Raw genomic sequence first — 19,040 nt, forward strand, 5'->3', positions numbered from 1 at the left:
ATCCAAGTGTTCGTTCTTTCAAAAAGTATTTTATGCTACTCAGTATAAGATATATTTTATAACATTTATTGAGAAAATCTAGACGGAGGGATGCCCTGGTAAAAGTTAAAAAAAAAAAAGAGGACTATTTTTTGGAATTTACATTTAGCTTTTTTAGATTTTGTAATAATCTTGCAAGGTATTATTGTCCTCCCTTTCTTTAACATTATAAGATATAACTTGGAGCAGTTAAATCACTTGCACAAGGTGGCTCATTTGGTAAAGCAGCAAGCTCAGTATTCAAATCTGGGTCTGCTGGACTTTCTGTCTCACTACCTGGGATCCTATGACAGTATCATGGTCTAGGTGGGGCCCAAGACAGTGTATGTCCTACATTAACTACTCTGAAAGGATCCAGGGCAGGGTGAACAGGGATCTAGAATAGGGATCAGAAAACTTTCCATAAAGGACCAGATAGTATAATATGTTTGTTAGCTCTGTGAATTGTTAGTGTATGTCATAGCAACTCTGCCTTTGCAGCGCGTCAGCCACAGACAATACATAAAGGAACAAGCAGGGCTGTATTCCAAAAGGATTTTACTTATGGATACTTGAAATCCGAATTTCACATAATTTTCACAATTATTCCACAATATTATTCTTCTTTTGATTTTTTTGCCCAATCACTAGAAAAGGTAAAAGACATTTCTACCTTGATGGCTGTTCAAAATCAGGCTTGATTTGGACTTTGGGCTGTAGTATGCCAAATTCTGATAGCGTCCAGACCAGTGCTGTTCAATAGCACTTTCTGTGATGATGGAAATGTTCTAATCTGCATCGTCCTATGTAGTAACCACTAACTACATGCAGATATTGAGCACTTGAACCATAACCAGTATGACCAAGGAACTAAATTTTATTTTATTTTATTTTATTTTGAGACAGGGTCTCACTATGTCACCCAGGCTGGTCTTGAACTTCTGGGTTTAACTGATCCTCCTGCTTCAGCCTCCCCAGTAGCTGGGACTACAGGGGCATGCCACTGTGCCTGATTTGAGACTGAAATTTTAAATCAGTCCTCCTTTCCATTCCTGTTCTTCTTATCTTTTCTTTAAGAATTAATGCAGTATCCCAGCTAATCTTCCTGTCTTCTATTTTACTTTCTTCCAATCCATCCTGCACAAAGCTAGAGAGATTTTCCTAAAATCAAATAGGATCCTAGCTCTTCTCCAAGGTACTATTACTCCAAGGTAACAGTTCCTGTGAACTTTTGGAAGTTCTACCTGTCAGTATGCCACATCCATGTTTTCAAGAAATGACAGAAGTAAAATACTTTCCTCTTTTTAAAACAGATAAGTGATGGTTGAGTTTCTTGAAAGTAGTCCATCATACTTATTCTCTGTTTCACATGGCTTGCTGAATGATGGAATGAAGGAAATTTGGCTTTGGAGATGGAGAGCTATTTAAGCTCAGGACCCCACTTCTGATACATGCTAGCAGTCAGGAAAGGCACCTAATTACCTCGAGCCTTACCTGAAATTTATGTGACTTCTGTGCTAAATGGGAATGACGATAACTATATCACAGAGTTGTGAAGATCAACAAATGAGTTAGGTGGAAATCTTTTGCACTTAGTAAGAAGTGCTATACAAATGTTACTTGTTATAATATATCCTGAATTTTTAAGTGTTTCTAAAAATCAATACTAGTCTGAAGGGCTGGGGATATAGCTCAGTTGGTAGAGTGCTTGCCTTGCAAGCACAAGGCCCTGGGTTCAATGCCCAGCACTGCAAAAAAAAAAAAAAAAAAAAAAAAAAAAAGAAAAAAAAAAAAATAATCTTATTTTACCTAGTGTATTTTCTAATTTTTAAAGCTAGTCTGCAGGAGGCTTTCAATATCCAAGGGAAAGGTGAATAAAAAAGAACAATTCTAGGCTATTCAAATACTCCTGGATTGTATATTAGTCTTAGGTCGAAGATTGTGCTTTCTTGCACTTCTGTTTTTCTTTCTTCTTTTAAAAAATAGTTTTAGTTGTATATGGATGCATTACCTTTATTTTTTATTTACTTATTTTCATCGGGTGCTGAGGATTGAACCCAGTGCCTCACACATGCTAGGCAAGTGTTCTACCACTGAGCCACAACCCCAGGCCACACTTGTCTTTCTAAACAATAATTTCAGCAATAAATATCAATGGACAGTTGATTCTTTTAAAAAAACTTTTTAGTTGTAGATGGACACAATACTTTTATTTTATTTACTTATATGTGGTGCTAAGGATGGAACCCAGGGCTTCATGTGTGCTAGGCAAGTGGTCACCCATTGAGCTACATACAACCCCAGCCTGATAGTTGATTCTTGAGAGTTGAATGACAATGATATCATATCAAATCATAAAGAAAAAGTAGTAATAGTTTTTAGCATTTACAGGGCTTTACAAAGCATCTTTCTCAGTGAGCTCTAGTAGTTGTAGGAAGGGATTGTTATCAGCAGGACAAAGGTAAAAAACAAAACAAAACAAATGATGTTATCAAATAGGAAAAGGGACAGCTTATGCTCACATAAGTATTTTTCTACCTTCCTTAGGGACATCCCGGAACACAGGATTTCTAAGGATAAGTATATTTTTAATTTGAGCATACTACACTTTAAGATGAATTTATATCCGTACTTTATTTCTTAGTTTTTGAAATAAGTATGCTCCATTATCTTACCAATACAAGAGACATCCTTGCTAAGCACAGTTGCACAGACCTATAAATCTCAGCTACTCTGGAGGCTGGGGCAGGAGGATGCAAGTTCCAGGCCAGCCCGGGGAAATTAGGGAGATGGGTCTCAAAATAAAAAATAAAAAAAGGGCTGGGATTTAGTTTAGTGAAAAAGTCCCTGGGTTCAATCCTCAGTTCAGAAAAACAAAAACAAAAACAACAAAAGCAAAAAAATACCATTGTTTCTGATCAATATTCTTTTTTCTATGAAGAGCTGTAAGAATTTTTTTTTTCTTCTTTGAATTTAAGGTTTCCAAAGAGCTTGATGGGTCTGTTCCAAAGCACCAATGTCTACAAAAACCACTCCACTCTCCAGATTGTCTCCTTTCTGGGAACACGTTTTTACTATTTTATAGTTATAATTAATATTTTACTTACTTTTATGTTTGTCTCACCCCGCCTCAGAGGAGTTGGCATATAGTAAACTACACTAGCAAACTAGTGGCCTAGTTTGTGCTCGTGCTATTAAGTCTGCAACACCCACTAAACGCTCAAAATCTTGTGTAAGAAATTATTTCTTAACCATCCACTCACCGGCATCTAAACATCACCTTTGAACCAGGTACAGAGACGGTTGGATAGGACCACTAAACTCAAGAGCGTCCCAAACAACAAGCCCCATAGGAGCAGCACCGAATTTCCTTTCGCTCTGAGACCTCAGCATCCTCGTGGGTATTTTCTTTCGAGCACCTCTTTGAATATTTGAGTAGATATTCTTCAGATACTTAACAGTCAACGCAGTCTTTCTAAGAGGAAAATTCTGGGCAAGAGAAAATAAAGTTTACAAATGAGATAGTGGAAACCAAGGTAGAGAAACCTGGTCAATTTCCAGAGACAGCTGGAGCTGACGTGGGCTGGGGATTGGCAGCTGAGGACCCCACGTGACCCTAGGGGCCCGCGGCGGAGTCGACCCCGCCCCTCGGTCCGCCGCCGGGGGGCGCATGCGCAACCCTTGTTAGTGATGGAGGAGAGAAGATGGCGGAAGCGGAGTGAGTGACTTGCTGGTGACTGATGTCGTAACCGGGGGCGAGTGGGGGCAGCGACACGTCCCTCAGGAGGAGCTCTCAGAGCTCTTTGGGTAGCAGCGCATAGAAGGGAGACCTGAGAACTACATTATTCTGCTGGAGCCTGCTTGGCCCTGCTTGGGGGGCGGAGGCGAACTAGAAGGGTCCAGTTGCCCTGCAGGCGGGAGCGCCCCTTCTGCTGTCTGGTCCCTGTCGACCGGGCCCTGAGAGCGCGGTCACCTCTGGGACCCCGTCCGCTAGGGTTTTCCAGGAAACGGGTTCCTATGGGCCCCTCAGGCGCTGTCATCCCTGCAAGTGGGCCCTGCGGGCTGCCTGCACCAGGGAGCCGGGGAGGCTGGGTAGGGCAGGGCGGGCACTGCCAGGCCTCCTTGGTGCTATCATCCTTCCGCTCAGGCGCCGCCCCGCTGCTCAGCTGGAGAACTGGAGACCCAGCTGCCCACCACCCTCCTGCGATTGGGTGGGGCTAGGGCGAGGTGTCCCGGCGTCCCTGGCGCCCCTGGCGCCCGGGCGCAGGCCTGAGGGCGGCGGGGGTTGCTGCAGCTCTAGTGAAGCTGAAAACACCCCGGAAGGAAAGACCTTTCCCTCGGGTATCTGGCTGCAGTGTTGCTGCCTCCCCAGAGTGCCACATTCTTATGTGGCAGTATGATGGTATGCTTAGTTAGTGACTCTAAAACTTAAGTGTTTTCTGCGTAGGCCTCTCGTACACCAGAACTGCAGACTGTATTTTGCAGGTATTAATATGCACAGACGGTGGAGTTACCAAAACTGTTCTTTTGTGCCAGGCCTCGAAATGCATTACGATGGTTTGGCCAGTTGCCCTCACCGATGTTTAGACTTAATGCCTAGAATTTGGATTCTCTGTGACCATTTTCGGTTAGTAGTTAGACCTGTGTTTGTGTTTGAGGATATGGTTGAGCATAATAACTTTAAAAGGACCAGACTTTAAGTGGGCATTTTGCATATCACTTAGTGCATGGTACACACGTGTTATGACAGGCAGTAATTTGGTAAAAAGTTTTTCTTATCTACTACTGATTCTATAATATTGAACAGCTATCATATAATACTGTAATTATTGGAAGACAATTTGAAAAAATAGCAAAGAAATGTAAAAATATATGATTTATTTCCATTTCCTGTTTTTTTTTTTTTTTTTGTACTGAGGATTGAACCCAGGGGTGCTTTATCATTGAGCTACATCCCCAGCCCTTCTCATTTTTTGTTTTGAGACAGGGTCAGGCCAGCTGAGGCTGGCTTTGAACTTGCTATCCTTCTGCCTCAGTGTCTCAAATGATCATTTTCTAATGAAGAAAATTAAGTGAGAAATCAGCCACCTCCTTTATTCTTTCACTTTTTCTCTTTTTAAATGGATGTTGGTTCCTCAGCCTACAAATGTTGTTTACATAGTGATATAGGAAAAAGAAAATTTGTACATGAAGGGACTCCTATGCGAATAGTATATGAGTACCCAATTAGTGCCAAATTCCTTTTGCTTTTTGTGAAGTAGAAAAGTTTTTGTTACATTCTTGTCACACAGGTTGTGTTTCTCCAAAGAAATGACTAATAAGAAAAGGCAGCGGTCTGGGGGTGTGGCTCAGTGGTAGAGAACTCACCTGGCATGTGTGGGGCACTGGGTTGGATCCTCAGCACCACATAAAAATAAATAAACAAAATAAAGGTACTGTGTCCATCCTCAACTTAAAAAAGAAAGAAAAGAAAAGGCAGATAAAAGAAGGCAAATAAAACCAGTATAATTTCAAGTGTGTTTTTCATCATTGTGTGCATTTCTGACCCTATAAAAGTTATAGTGGTTCTTGAAGCCCTTAGAATTCACTTTTAAGTGTTGAATTTAATCACATATGAATTCTGTGTTGGGTGGAATTTTAATATTGGAAGAAATAGAAAGTCTGGTACAAAAATGTACTTTACACATGAGGAAACATCAGTATTTGAGGAAAATAACAGTTATGCTGCCTTTAAAATGTAGAGCAATTCATCATGAAAAAGATGTGGAACGTTGCTGTCAACTGCTACTCTATTTCCCTAGAGTAATCTGTTCATAAGTCAAACTCAATTATTAGAAGTAGTAAGGACAGTATTGTAAACTAATTAGAGAAAAAGTTTGTATAAATTCAAATTTTTTTGTTAACTTTTTTAAGGTAACTTTTTTTTTAATAAACTGTATATATTAACCAAAACTAAGCTACTGAACAGAAGTCACATTCTTTTAAAATGTATAAATATGAGTGACTTTAATTTGTTATTATTAGTATCAAATGAATATAAAGTTGTTTTACAGTACTCTGATATTGCTTAAATTTTTATTTTTCTAGTTAGTTTGGTACTCTCTTATTACTTCTTTTGAGTTTAAATCCCTCATTTTTCAGTATTTCAAAGATAAACTTTAGACCAGTTTTTGTCAGAGTTACATATCCTGAATCATTTAAATTCAACTTAGGTAGGTATTAACTATTAAATATCCTAGGTATCTGTAAAGTATTTTTCCCTTCTAAGTGTGTTTTTTTTTTTTTTTTTTTTTTTTTTTTTTTTGCGACTATGTACTAGAAATTTAGACTTGCCGATTATTTCTTTTTTCCCCCTTGTATCAGGGATTGAGCCCAGGGGCATTTAACCACTGAGCCACATCTCCAGTCCTTTTTTTTTTTTTTTTTTTTTTTTTTTAAATGTTTTATTTAGGGACAGGATCTCACTAAGTTGCTAAGGCTGCCTTTGAACTTGCAATCCTCCTGCCTTAGCCTCTGCAGCTGCCGGTATTACAGATATGTGCCACCACACTCAGCTTGCTGATTATTTCTTTGGAATAAAACTTTTTTTTTTTTTTTTTGTACCAGGGATGCCTAACCACTGAGCCACACCCCCAGCCCTTTTTATTTTTTATTTTGAGATGGAATCTTGCTGAGTTGCTTAGGGTCTTCCTAAGTTGCTGGGACTGACTTTGAAGTTGTAATCCTCCTGCCTCAGCCTCCCAAACTGCTGGCCACTGGGCCTGGCTGGAATGAATATTTTTTAAATTCATAACATTGTGCTTTTTATCAATATAAACCCTTGTGTTATCTGCCAGATTTAAGGATCACAGTACAACAATGGATAGTGAACCAAACCCTGGAGCATCTTCGGTGTCAACAACAACCAGTAGCACAACCACTACCACCATCACCACTTCCTCCTCTCGAATGCAGCAACCACAGATTTCTGTCTATAGTGGTTCAGACCGACATGCCGTACAGGTATTTCAGCTATAATGATGGGTAAAATTAAACTTGAAATATCATATTGCATTTTGTTTAAACCAGATCAGTATATTGATTCAGATCCTCAAATGCACAGTTAGAATTGTAAACATTTGGGCAGGGGCTGTAGCTCAGTGATAGAGCACTTGCCTAGCAGATACAGGGCCCTGGGTTCCATCCCTAGCACTGCTAAAAAAATTTGAAACCAACCAACAGTGATTTATAATTATACTATTAAATGGTTTGTTAGCATTTAATTTATGTCTCAGGAAAATTGTAATTGTAAGTGTCTTGGTGTTGCTATAAAGTAAAGGTACTGAACCTACATCCCTGATATGCAGAATGACTCTAGGTTTAAATTTTGTATTTGAATCCAAAATATAGACTTAGGGAAATCTTTTCAAGTCTATAGAAATGTTATACAGGTTCATTTTAAACCCAGGTGGCCTTAGATGCATTCTACAGTTCCTGGGGCAAAGGGGAAAGGAAATATTAAGCTAAGTCACATTAACTTTTAATAATAATGGAGATAATGTGGTATTGTATAAAAAGGGCATGAGCATTGCTTTCTGATACATTGTTTGAATTCCATTTTTGTTATCATCAGTATCTCTGTGGCTTTGGGTGAGAGGCACAATCTCCTTGAGCCTCAGAAGACTAAAATGAGGATAAGACTACCTTTTTTCCATTAGTTACTTTGAGGATTAAGTGAGGCATCTAGAACTCTGTGGAATATATTGTAGGTACTTAAATAATAGTGGCTAGTATCTTCTGAACAATTGCTATGTGTCAAGCATCTGATAAATGCTTCATGTGGATTATCTTCTTTAATTCTCAGCACACCTCTTTAAAGTAGACATACTTATTATCTCCATTTTACAAATGGAAAAACCAGTGTTTTAAGTAGGCTAAATAATTTCCCCAAATGCATACAGCTAGTAGTTCAAATGCATACAGCTAGTAGTTCTCTGACTTCAGAGTTTGTGCTCTGAGTACCTTATGAGTTCTTGTGTTTTTCTATTATACTTGTTTGCTTCCTCTACCTCATAATTGCATTTTTTTTTTTTTTTTTCATTCATGTAGAGGAGACTTGGGAATGCTAGGCAAACACTACAAACCCTACCACTGAGCTGTATCCCCAGTCTCTTTAATTGCATTCTTAACTGTTAGTGATATGGTCCTCCCTCTACTTTATTTTCCTTTAGCATAGTAACTATTTAACTGCTCTGTGGTTTAGGATTTAGTTTTCTGAAGTCACTGTAGAGTGGAATCAGAACTGTTGGGGACCCAACCAGCTCAGCAGAATTCAAACTGGAATGTAGAGAGTGCTTTTAATGTTCTTTACTTTTCTCTGAGGCAAAGGATATGGGGGAGAGTATCTAGATCTTTGAGATAATAGAATATTTTAATATGCCATTTTATTTTCTAGTTTTCCCTTAAGCTGAATGTGTTAATAAAACTAAAATGTTGGGGTGAGGTTGTAGCTCAGTGGTAGAGCGCTTGCCTCATATGTGGTACTGGGTTTGATTCTGAGCATCACATATAAAGAAATGAATAAAATAAAGGTTCAACAACAACTAAAAAAAAATAAAAATAAAGGGTTACTGGAGATGTGTAGGTGTAGATAGATATGCCTCACAAATATTTTTTAACTCTAGTTCTTACAAGATTATGGACTTGTTTCTCCTAAAATGCAATCAAATCAATATTTATTGAACTACCTAAGTAGTTCTTTATTCTTCCAGGTTTTTTTGTTTTCTTTTTCTTTTTTTTAGTCCTGTGAGTTCTCTTTACCTTGTTTATTCCTGTAGAGAAACAAAATAAGAACAATGTTCTGTACTTTTAACTTGTATTTACTCAATGCCAGGAATATAGTTTTGAATGGTAATAAAAGACTATTAAAAACAGAAAATTACTGTAGTCTGACATCATTATGTCAAATAGAGTATTTGTTATTTCAGTTATTTGTTATTTAGAATTTTATTATAGAATTGAGAAGAAGATATATAGATTTATCTGACAAGAAAAGATAAATTATTATAATTCTGAATCGCTTAATGCTGATCCGTAGTCCTCTGTAACCAGGAATAAAAAGCCTGCATTGATTTTGTGACAGGAGCTTTTAGCAGGCATGTATTTCACCGTTGGAGAGGTGAAATGATGAATGCCTGAAGTAAACAATAACTTGTGGAAATATGCTTTCTTGAAATTTGGATTCATGGTTTTATGATTATAGGTGTCCAAAATTTAGACTCTGAAGCTATGGGATTATGGCTCTGTTACTCCCTTAGCACTTTGGAAACTGGTTTGATGCTGAGATTGGGGTCTGTGCTGTTTTGGTTACAGTGGGCATGATGTGACCTTGGGATGTGGTTATCGAGGACTAGTGTAGTCTGACTTACCTTTTATTTTTTTTATTACAACAACTTTTTTTTTCTTTTTCTAACTTACCTTTTGAACAGATGCAGAATTTTTCTCTGGTCTTAATAGAATACTTAACTTTTCCACATTTATCTATTTGTGAAATTTCATGATCAGATTTTACATTTTTCTAATATTCACTAATACTTTTTAGGAGTCTTTTTAATAGGAAAGATTGTGGAAATTAAGAAATCTGACATTTAAAAACATTAAAAAATAATTTTTGAGTAATTTTCAGAAAAAGAAATAGTTTGATAATTTTTGTAGGATTTTCAGACACTTAGAAAAAAGTACAAACCAGAAGCTAAAAATCACCTCCAGTCTAGCTACCCATCGGTAGTCGTTTAATGTTTTTCTAGATCCTAACATGCAGAATGTCTCTAGGTTCAAATTTTGTATTTGAACTTGAAATATAGACTTAGGGAAATTTTTTCATCTATAGAGCATTCTACTCATCTGCAATCTCCTTGAGCCTCAGGATCAAAAAAAAAAAAAATTAAATGCATTTATAAGAAAAGTGCAATTATGAGATAGAGGAAGCAAACAGGTAAAATAGAAAAACACAAGAACTCACAGGGTACTCAGAGCACAAACTCTGAAGTCAGAGAACTACTAGCTGTATGCATTTGGGGAAATTATTTAGCCTACTTAAAACACTGGTTTTTCCATTTGTAAAATGGAGATAATAAGTATGTCTACTTTAAAGAGGTGTGCTGAGAATTAAAGAAGATAATCCACATGAAGCATTTATCAGATGCTTGGCACATAGCAATTGTTCAAAAGATACTAGCCACTATTATTTAAGTACCTACAATATATTCCACAGAGTTCTAGATGCCTCATTTAATCCTCAAAGAATACTCACAAATGTTTATATCAGTTTTATATCAGTTTTTGATATAAAAACGACATCTTACTCTAAACTTTTTTCATGTGCTGATAAATTTGAGGGTTTTTTTGTTAATATAGGTCTGCATCTGCACTGTGAAACATGGTAGCCATTATCTATGTATGTAGCTGTTTACGTTAAAATCAAAGTTCAGTTAAAGTTAAAACCCAATTCCTTAGTTGCATTAGCCATATTTTTCTATTCAGTAGACACATGTGGCTAGTAGCTACTCTATTGAACAGTGTAGAGCCATATTACTGTTTGTAATGGCTCCATAGTCAAAGTATTCCTCCCCATACTTAAGTCCTGAATTCTTCCAACTTTTATCCAAAAAAGGTTATACCAATTTAAATTTTTACTGACAGTGTGGGAAGATTTATTTTCTCAAGGTAAAAGTATTTAAAATCTTTATCCATCTGAAAGTTGGAAAATAGTATTTTGTTTTAATTTGTAAATTTTTGATTACTAGTGATATTAAAGATTTCTTCAAATGCTTATTTGGTCCTTTTATGATTTATCTCTACTAGGTAATTTAATTTGTATAACTGAATCCTAGCAATATGTAACTGGGAGAGAAATATGTTAATAAACTTGATGATATTGAATCTTAAAGTAGTAAACTTTAAACTGTCATTTTTCTACTTCATTTTATAGTTAAGAAAAAGCTTGAACTGGAGATATGGTATAGTGGTAATGTGTGTGTAAGGCCCTGGGTTTGATCGCCCCCCCCCCCAAAAAAAAAAAAAAAACAAGAAGAGAAAAACACAGATGAAGGTTGTGCTTATGATTTGACATTGGTTCAATTGACTTATCACAGGTAATTCAACAGGCATTGCATCGACCCCCCAGTTCAGCTGCTCAGTACCTTCAGCAAATGTATGCAGCTCAACAGCAGCACTTGATGCTGCACACTGCAGCTCTTCAGCAGCAGCATTTAAGCAGTTCCCAGCTCCAGAGCCTTGCTGCTGTTCAGGTGAGACTGAAATAAATAAGCATTTTATAAGGCCAAACTTTACATTATCTTCAGATAATTACTGAAAATAAATACCCTGGTATTATTTCAGAGTTCCCAGATGTTATGTGGTTATTTGTGCTAAAAGAAATATTAGTAAATTGCCAAATAGAAGTTAATTGGAGAAAAAAATGGATATGTTTTATAACTGTTGCCAACTTTTGTCTCTGCTTTTTATCCAAAGTGGATAGTGGTGTGGTTTTGTGTCCACAAAGTTCTAGGTACAACAGTGAATACTTAGGGTTTCATGAATTATATTTCTACTTCTTAAAAAAGTGAAATTTTTATTACGTAAATAATTTGTATTCATTGAAAGCATTGCTCAGTATAACATTTTAAGAGGCAAATAAAATAGAGATTTTTTTTCCATATGTGCCATGTGTTCCACTCTTCAGTGGTGGCTGCTATAACAATTTAATATATATCTAAAAATCTTCTATGCAAAAATGCATATATGCACCTTTCTAAAACCCAATCATATTTCTACTAATAACATAATAATTTTATGATTAAATACCTGTTTAGAGTTTTTCATTAATATCATACTACTTAAATAAAACTTAATGTGAGTTTAATCTTAAGTCTCACCTGTGGAAGATCTCAGTTGAGTGAATCTGAAAAAGGTTTACTTCTGTTATACCAGATGTTACTTCTTTTCGGTAGTATAATTTTAAATAACATCATGTTCATACTATGAGTTAGGAAACTGAAACCACTGGCTCTTGATGTAGTTCAAATGTCCTTTTTGTAATGGTGGAGTGGTGAGTCAACTTCAAAGATGACAGAGACCTGTAGAGTGAAACGGACAGTGAGTACAGCTAATCAGATTAGCTGTTGGGCCTGTTTTCATCTTTCAGATTTTTATTTTATTTTTTTTTTTAAATCTGTTTGGCCAAAGATTAAATTGACCTTTTGCCTTTTGTTATTTTGGTTTTGTGTTATTCTCGGTAGCAGAAGGGTTTTAACTTTAAAATTTTGCAGGCATATTATAATGGTTTTATTATTTTAGGCAAGTTTATCCAGTGGAAGACCATCTACGTCCCCCACAGGAAGTGTCACACAACAGTCAAGTATGTCCCAGACATCTGTAAGTACCCTACATTTTTTCCTGGATTTAAAATTTATTTTGTTTATTTAGTTTTTTTTTTTTTTTTGTGGTGCTGGAAATTGAACACAGTGCCTCATGCATGCTAGGCAAGTGCTCTACCACTAAGCCACAACCCCTGGATTAAAAAAAAAAAAAATTAATTATTGTTTTCTAAAAATATACTGTTATTCATGAAGCTATTAGTGTAGATTTGTTGCATGCTTTTAAGTAACATGTGCCTAGAAATAGGAATGATGAAATTTGGAGAATACAGAATTATTGTTAAATTTCTGAAAATGTAAGCCTTAAAAACCATTTTGTATTTCTTGTATATCTTTCCCATTGATTATATTCAGATCTCATGTGATTCTAAATTGTTTTAATTCATTGTACATTGAAAGCCTGAAATACACTGTGCAGGCATATTGGCTATGAATGTCTAGTGAGATACTAAAGTATGTCATGTTCTTGGTAGACATCTAACTATTTCTAGCTTTGTGCATTTCACATTTTAGAAATTTATATTTTTTTTAGCATGTGCAAGGTCCAGAGTTTGATCCCTGGCACAGTAAAAAACAAACAAACAAAATTACACTTTTTAGCTTACCTTGAGTTGTTTAAGGTCAAATTTGTAAATATTCATTCAAGATTGGATAATTTATTTTGAGGAGGAATAAAAGAAAACTATTTTGCTATGTTGCATGTATAGAGAAATTGTAGTTTCCTGGATAAAAGAAATTTATAGGCATGGTAATATAACTTCTTATTTGGATATAATTTCAAATTGCAACAATAATAAAAAGTCCTATAATACCGTCTACTTGAATTCACCTAGTGTTAGCATTTTGCTGTAGTACTTTATCTTTTATTTTTTGTTGCTGCATATGTATATATATATACATATATATATATATATTTTTTTTTTTTTTTTTTTTTCTGAACCACTTGTGGGTAGGTTGAACCATGCTTCTAAATACTTGGATATGTATTTCCTAAGAGCAAGATTGTTCTTTTATGAAACCACAGGAAAATTTTTAAACTCCAGAAATTTAACTGATACAATTCAGTTTATATTGGAATTATATCAATTTTCTCAGGTTTGTCAGCCTTGTAACTAAAGTCATTATGGGTCATTATAGTTTTTTGTTGTGGCTGTCATGTGCATTATGAGGCATCATCCCTGGCACTGGATACCAGCAGCAGATTATGGCTTTCTCCTTCCCCCAGGTAACAACCAAAAATATCTTAGGGGGACAAAACTGCCTTTGGTTGAAAACCATTATGTCATCCTAAAAATGTCCTTTCTAGATATTTTTCCTGGTCCAGAATAGTAGTACTTTCATACTCTGTAAAATTGACTTCAGTAAAATATAGATTATAGTTCTTAAGAAACTGAAGATGAATTTATGCTGTATTTCTTCAGTTAAGGGGATGGTCTTTGCTATGTACATGCTGTGTTCAGCATGTACTTGTTTTTATGACTATTGATCTAACATTTTTAATTAAAAAATCTTTTTTTAAACTCATAAGTATCCTGGAATATGACAAAATTAGTTATGAAAAATTTAATCTTAACTCTTAAGTATGAATACTGTAATTAATGATTATTGATGTCAGATGTCTTGATTTAACGTGGTTATAGTTAAGGGAAGGATTAGTAAATATTTTGTTGGTTAGTTGAAATTATAGACAAATTCTTTATTTTTTTATTTATGGAATAACATTAAGATATATGTGTTCATATATATAGATAATTTTGTTGTCTCATAATTAAAAGGCATCCTTTTAAATTGTTTTATCTTATGATTTTGTGTATGTGACATTCACAGAAATTAAAATTCCAATGATTGTGTTTATTTTTTATGACATCGTTAATGCTTCTTGGTATAAACCAGGAAATATTCTACCATGTAGTATGCATGCACTTGTGAATGACTGGTTAGGGAAAAGAAACATGAAGGGAGAATAAATGCCTAGTGTTAAAAAAAAGAACAATACATCATATATCACATTTGTTTTATTTATAATTCTACATAGAATTCTAGTCAAATGAATTGATTAGCAGTATGTATCATAATGGCCAAAGTAACTTAGTAAATTGAGGTTAATATCCAAAACAGAGGCAGAGCATGGCAGTAGAAATCTCTAGGTAATGATAATAATGAGCCATTAGGTGGCAGTCTAGTATTCAGAGTTCTAGTTATTTTATTTTATTTTATTTTTTAACTTTTAAAGTACCATTTAGAATCCAGAGTGTATAACAACAATAATCACAACAATATAACAACAATAATAAGGTCTGCAAGGGTTAACAAAAATCAAAGAATAGCCTTAAATCTCTAATACATTTAGCAAACAGTTTTAATCATCAGAAATTGACTTAGTCAAAGCAAACAGATATAGGACAGGTGTTCAAATGTGGTCCAGCTCTTCTGTACCAGGTACAATGTATAAAAGAGAGCACTTATTGTTTGTCTTGCCAGTAAACTTATATAAGCTTTCATTTTGTAAACTTTTACATAACACTTAGACAAGGCTTAGACATATAGTGCTCAGATGCATACATATACCTAGTCACATATATTTTGGGTGTTAACAATATTGTTTTAACCTAAATAAGAGTTGTTTGTTTAACCAGTTACAAAGTAATCATTTAAGACTTAGAACAGGTACAAACCTTAATTCCTTTAAGACTTAGTTTCCCCAAGTAATAAAACCTAACAAAAACAAGAAAATTATCAATAGAGAAGAGCAGATCAGGGGCGGGGGTTGTGGCTCAGTTGTAGAGCACTTGCCTAGCATGCATGAGGTCCTGAGTTCAGTCCTCAGCACCATAAAAAATAAATAAATAAAGGATTGTGTCCACGTGAAAAATATATTTAAAAAAAAAGAACAGAAGAGCAAATCAATGTTTCAGACTTGGCTTCATATCAGTACATTAAAGTTCAAATAACTTTGTGCTAATTTTTAGCTAACTTAATCACAAACACTGGTAAAGTAATATTCTTGGGCTAAAGTCTAGGGTGAAAGAGGATAAAACTAAGGATGTGACAAAACTAAGGATGTATATTTGTGAATGTCTTAAGTTAAAGAAGGTTTGTGGAAGGTAAATCTCAAAAAGTTTGTGATTAATTTGGCTATAATTAGCACAGTGAGTTTGGGTTATTTTGAGGTAAGTTTTCAGGTAAAGTTGAAGGGGTTTAGCCTCCAGAAAGTGCTACAGGGTAGGCTGTTGAGGAACCAGCTAGATAGGTTTGGGTATAGAGTTGGAATGGGATCTCAGTGAGGAAATGAATATTACATAAAAATCAAGCCAAATACCCAGGCATATAATCTGGGGAAACTATGTATGTGGTTTGGGGAATATACTTGTTAATTGAATGTATAGGTAACTAGCAGGTGCCAGCATTATCTTCTTTCCCCTTATTGGGTCAGGACAGCTATTTCTGTCTAGACAAATACTAATAGTGATGGTGGTGACATTATGGTTGTTTGACTCCAAAATTAATTGGGACTGAACCTTAATGTTGGTGTCTTCAGCACTTCAATTGAAAGAGGATAAGGTTTAGGTAAATTTGGCTTGCCAAAATGAAATCTGAACCATTTAAAAACTCTGGTGCTGCCCAAAAAACCTCAACAGAAACAAGGTTAAAAATAACATAATGGAAGAGAATATATTTGCACCATGTATGTCAAATGGCTTTTATTTCTAAAATCCAAAAGTCTCTTTCATATTATAAGATAAACAATGAACATTCACAGAAGACCCTACATGGGAGTTTTTTTTTTTTTTGCAGTGCTGGGGATCGAACCCAGGGCCTTGTGCTTGCAAGGCAAGCACTCTACCAACTGAGCTATGTCCCCAGCCCCAGGAATTTTTAAAAGAAAGACTGGGCTGGGGGTCTCAACTCAGTGGTGGAGCACTTAACCTTACATGCTTGAAGCCCTGGGTTTACTTCCTAGCACCAGGGGTGGGGGGGGGAAGGATTACTTTTGACTTTGAAAGACATAACAATGCATTTATCATATTAATAATAAAGAAATATATGTAAAAATAACTATGATATCCCATTTTCACCTGTCAAATTCAAAAGCAAGGCGTTAAACAATAATCATTGCTGGCAAGGATGTGAACTAGTTGGAACACTCATATACTATTAATGGGAATGTAAATTGGTACAACATTTCTGAAGAGTTATTTGGCAGTTTGTATGAAAATTTAAAATGTGCATGTCCTTTCATATGGCATTCTGGTTTTTTTTTTTAATATTTTTGGTTGTAGATGGACACAATACCTTTATTTTGTTTATTTAGTTTTATGTGGTGCTGGGGATTGAACCCAGTGCCTCACATGTGCTAGGCAAGCGCTCTACCACTGGACCTCAGCCCTCATATGGCACTCTGTTTAAAAAAAAACATTTTTTTAGTTATTGATAGACACAGTACCTTTATTATTTATTTTTATGCGATGCTGAGGATCAAACCCAAAGCTTCACATGTGCTACACCTCCAGCCCCTCATATGACTGTTAACTTTTAATGATATCATTAAAAATGACAGGCTGAGCATATAGCTCAGTGCTAGACCACTTGCCTAGTATATGCAAGGTTATGGGTTTGACCCCCAGCACTGCAAAAAAACCAAAAACCAAAACCAAAAAAACCCCCATAGATAATTATGTGTGTATGCGTGGTTTACAATGTCAGACAATCTAAGTGTCCATTAATTGTAGGACAATTAGTGAGAGTTCATACAATGGAGTACTATACCTGTACAGGTGCATACAGACTGACTTTGATTTTTATTGTGTATTGAGTGTAAAAAGCAAGAATGTGTAGTGTGATCTCTTTCATTTTGATTATTCTATTTTTTGGTTCTGAAATTTCCATTTGTTTCTTCCACATATCTTTTATTTCTTTGTTGTGACTTTTTTCCTTTTCATTTGTTTTGGTATGCTCATAATTGCTTGTTTGAAGCATTTTTATGATAGCTACTTTAAAATCTGTCTTAAGAGGTGATTTTCAATTGAAACCTGAACATTTTTAGTATTATGTTGTACAACTGGATCTTATTTAAACCTTCTGAATGGGAGGATGTGTCACTTCTATATTACTGTATGGGATAGAAGTCCAGCTTCTTCATTTGTCTTCTGTTGACACTGGAGGGAATCCTTCTCTTAATTGCTGAGCTGTGGCGGGAGTTCTGGCTTCCCATTGGGCCTCTGGAAGCCTCCCTGGCTGGGAAGAACCGGAGTGCCTTGTTACGGCTTCCTGTGTGGTCCCCCCACCCCCATACTGCACAGTACATTGTGTTGTTGGTGGTTTATTACTACCTGGTTGGGATGAAGGCCCTGGCTCTTTGCTTGACCTTCTCTTACTCTAACTAATTGTGGAGGGTTGACTGGAGGATGGGATTTTGCGGGTGAAAATCTAGTTTTTTGTTGTGGGTGGAGCCACAGTTTTTTTCTTTGGTGTTTGCCCATAGTAAACTAATTATTGTCTTGAGTGTTCTGTGTTGCTTGGCTTTCCTTTTCTTGGTCCTTTGGCTAAAAAGAGCAAGCTTTTGTCAGACTGTTTTGTTTTTGTCCACTGGTGTTTCTGGGTTACTAACTTCTTCAGTTCCAAGTTTGGGTTATATGAGACAAAAAGAAAACCCAGGGAACTCACCCCTGTGATGTTCACAAGGTCTCCAGTCTCCAGCCAATCTGCTTTTCTTCACCTTTTGGTATCTTTTTTTTTTTTGTTTGTGTGTGGTGCTGGGGATTGAACCCAGGGCCTTGTGCTTGCAAGGCAAGCACTCTACCAACTGAGCTATATCCCCAGCCCCTTTTTGGTTCTTTTGATGTTTGTTTTATATGTTGCATCCAGGATTTTTAGTTGTACTTCATGGGAGGAATAAGGAAAAGTACATCTCCTCCATCCTTCTGGAAGTAGACTTCTTGTCATTTGACTTACTTTTAAAAAGTTATATCTAGGACTGGTGTTGTGGCTCAGTGGCAGAGTGCTTGCCTCGCATGTGTGAGGCACTGGGTTCGATTCTCAGCACCGCATAAATAAATAGAATAAAGGTATTGTGTCCATCTACAACTAAAGATTTTTTTAAAAAAGAAAAAAAAAGTTATGTCTATACATCTGCCTGATTATGCAGAGAGAAAAACTTTTAATACTACAAAACAGCTATCAGTGATTATCTCTGAGGAAGGAGACTGAAAAATTTTGTTAATATTTATGTTGCCTGAATAAGAATAAACTTTTTGAATAAGAGATGGACAATAAAAGTATATAGAGCAAGTCCAGCATGATAGTGCATGTCTGTAGTCTCTGTAATCTCAGTTACTGGGGTGACTGAGGCAGGAGGATTGCAAGTTCAAAGCCAGCCTCAGCAATTTAGTGAGACTCTCTCAATTAAAAAGGACTGGATGTGCTCAGTGGTTAGAGTGCCCCTGGGTTTCATCCCAGTACTGCAAACAATAAAAGTGTAGAGTGAAAGTAAACATCCCCTTTTCATACTTGCCTTGACAAAGTTTGTGTGATGCTTTCCTATTACTATGCATTTCTATACATAAATGCAAAAAAAGATAGTCCTGAGGTTAATATTGTTTGTTTTCA

At 35.9% G+C, this 19,040-nt stretch overlaps 1 protein-coding gene across 7 annotated transcripts in view; it reads left to right on the plus strand.

The window, feature by feature from the left end:
* The first annotated feature begins 3,617 nt into the window (after positions 1 to 3,617).
* Positions 3,618 to 19,040, plus strand: part of PHC3 (polyhomeotic homolog 3) — a 78,028-nt gene continuing 62,605 nt past the window's right edge. Inside the window, exons 1-5 of one of the 7 annotated variants that reach the window (XM_079155772.1) lie at positions 3,706 to 3,736; positions 4,555 to 4,645; positions 6,855 to 7,020; positions 11,151 to 11,306; positions 12,355 to 12,432. In XM_079155772.1, coding sequence (XP_079011898.1) covers positions 3,709 to 3,736; positions 4,555 to 4,645; positions 6,855 to 7,020; positions 11,151 to 11,306; positions 12,355 to 12,432 — 519 coding nt within the window. In that variant the 5' untranslated portion in view covers positions 3,706 to 3,708. The other 6 variants (XM_079155774.1, XM_079155775.1, XM_079155777.1 and 3 more) reach the window with 6 other exon arrangements.

This window comes from Sciurus vulgaris, assembly GCF_902686455.1.
Source record: "Sciurus vulgaris genome assembly, chromosome: 10".
In the NCBI taxonomy this organism is placed as follows: Eukaryota; Metazoa; Chordata; class Mammalia; order Rodentia; family Sciuridae; genus Sciurus; species Sciurus vulgaris.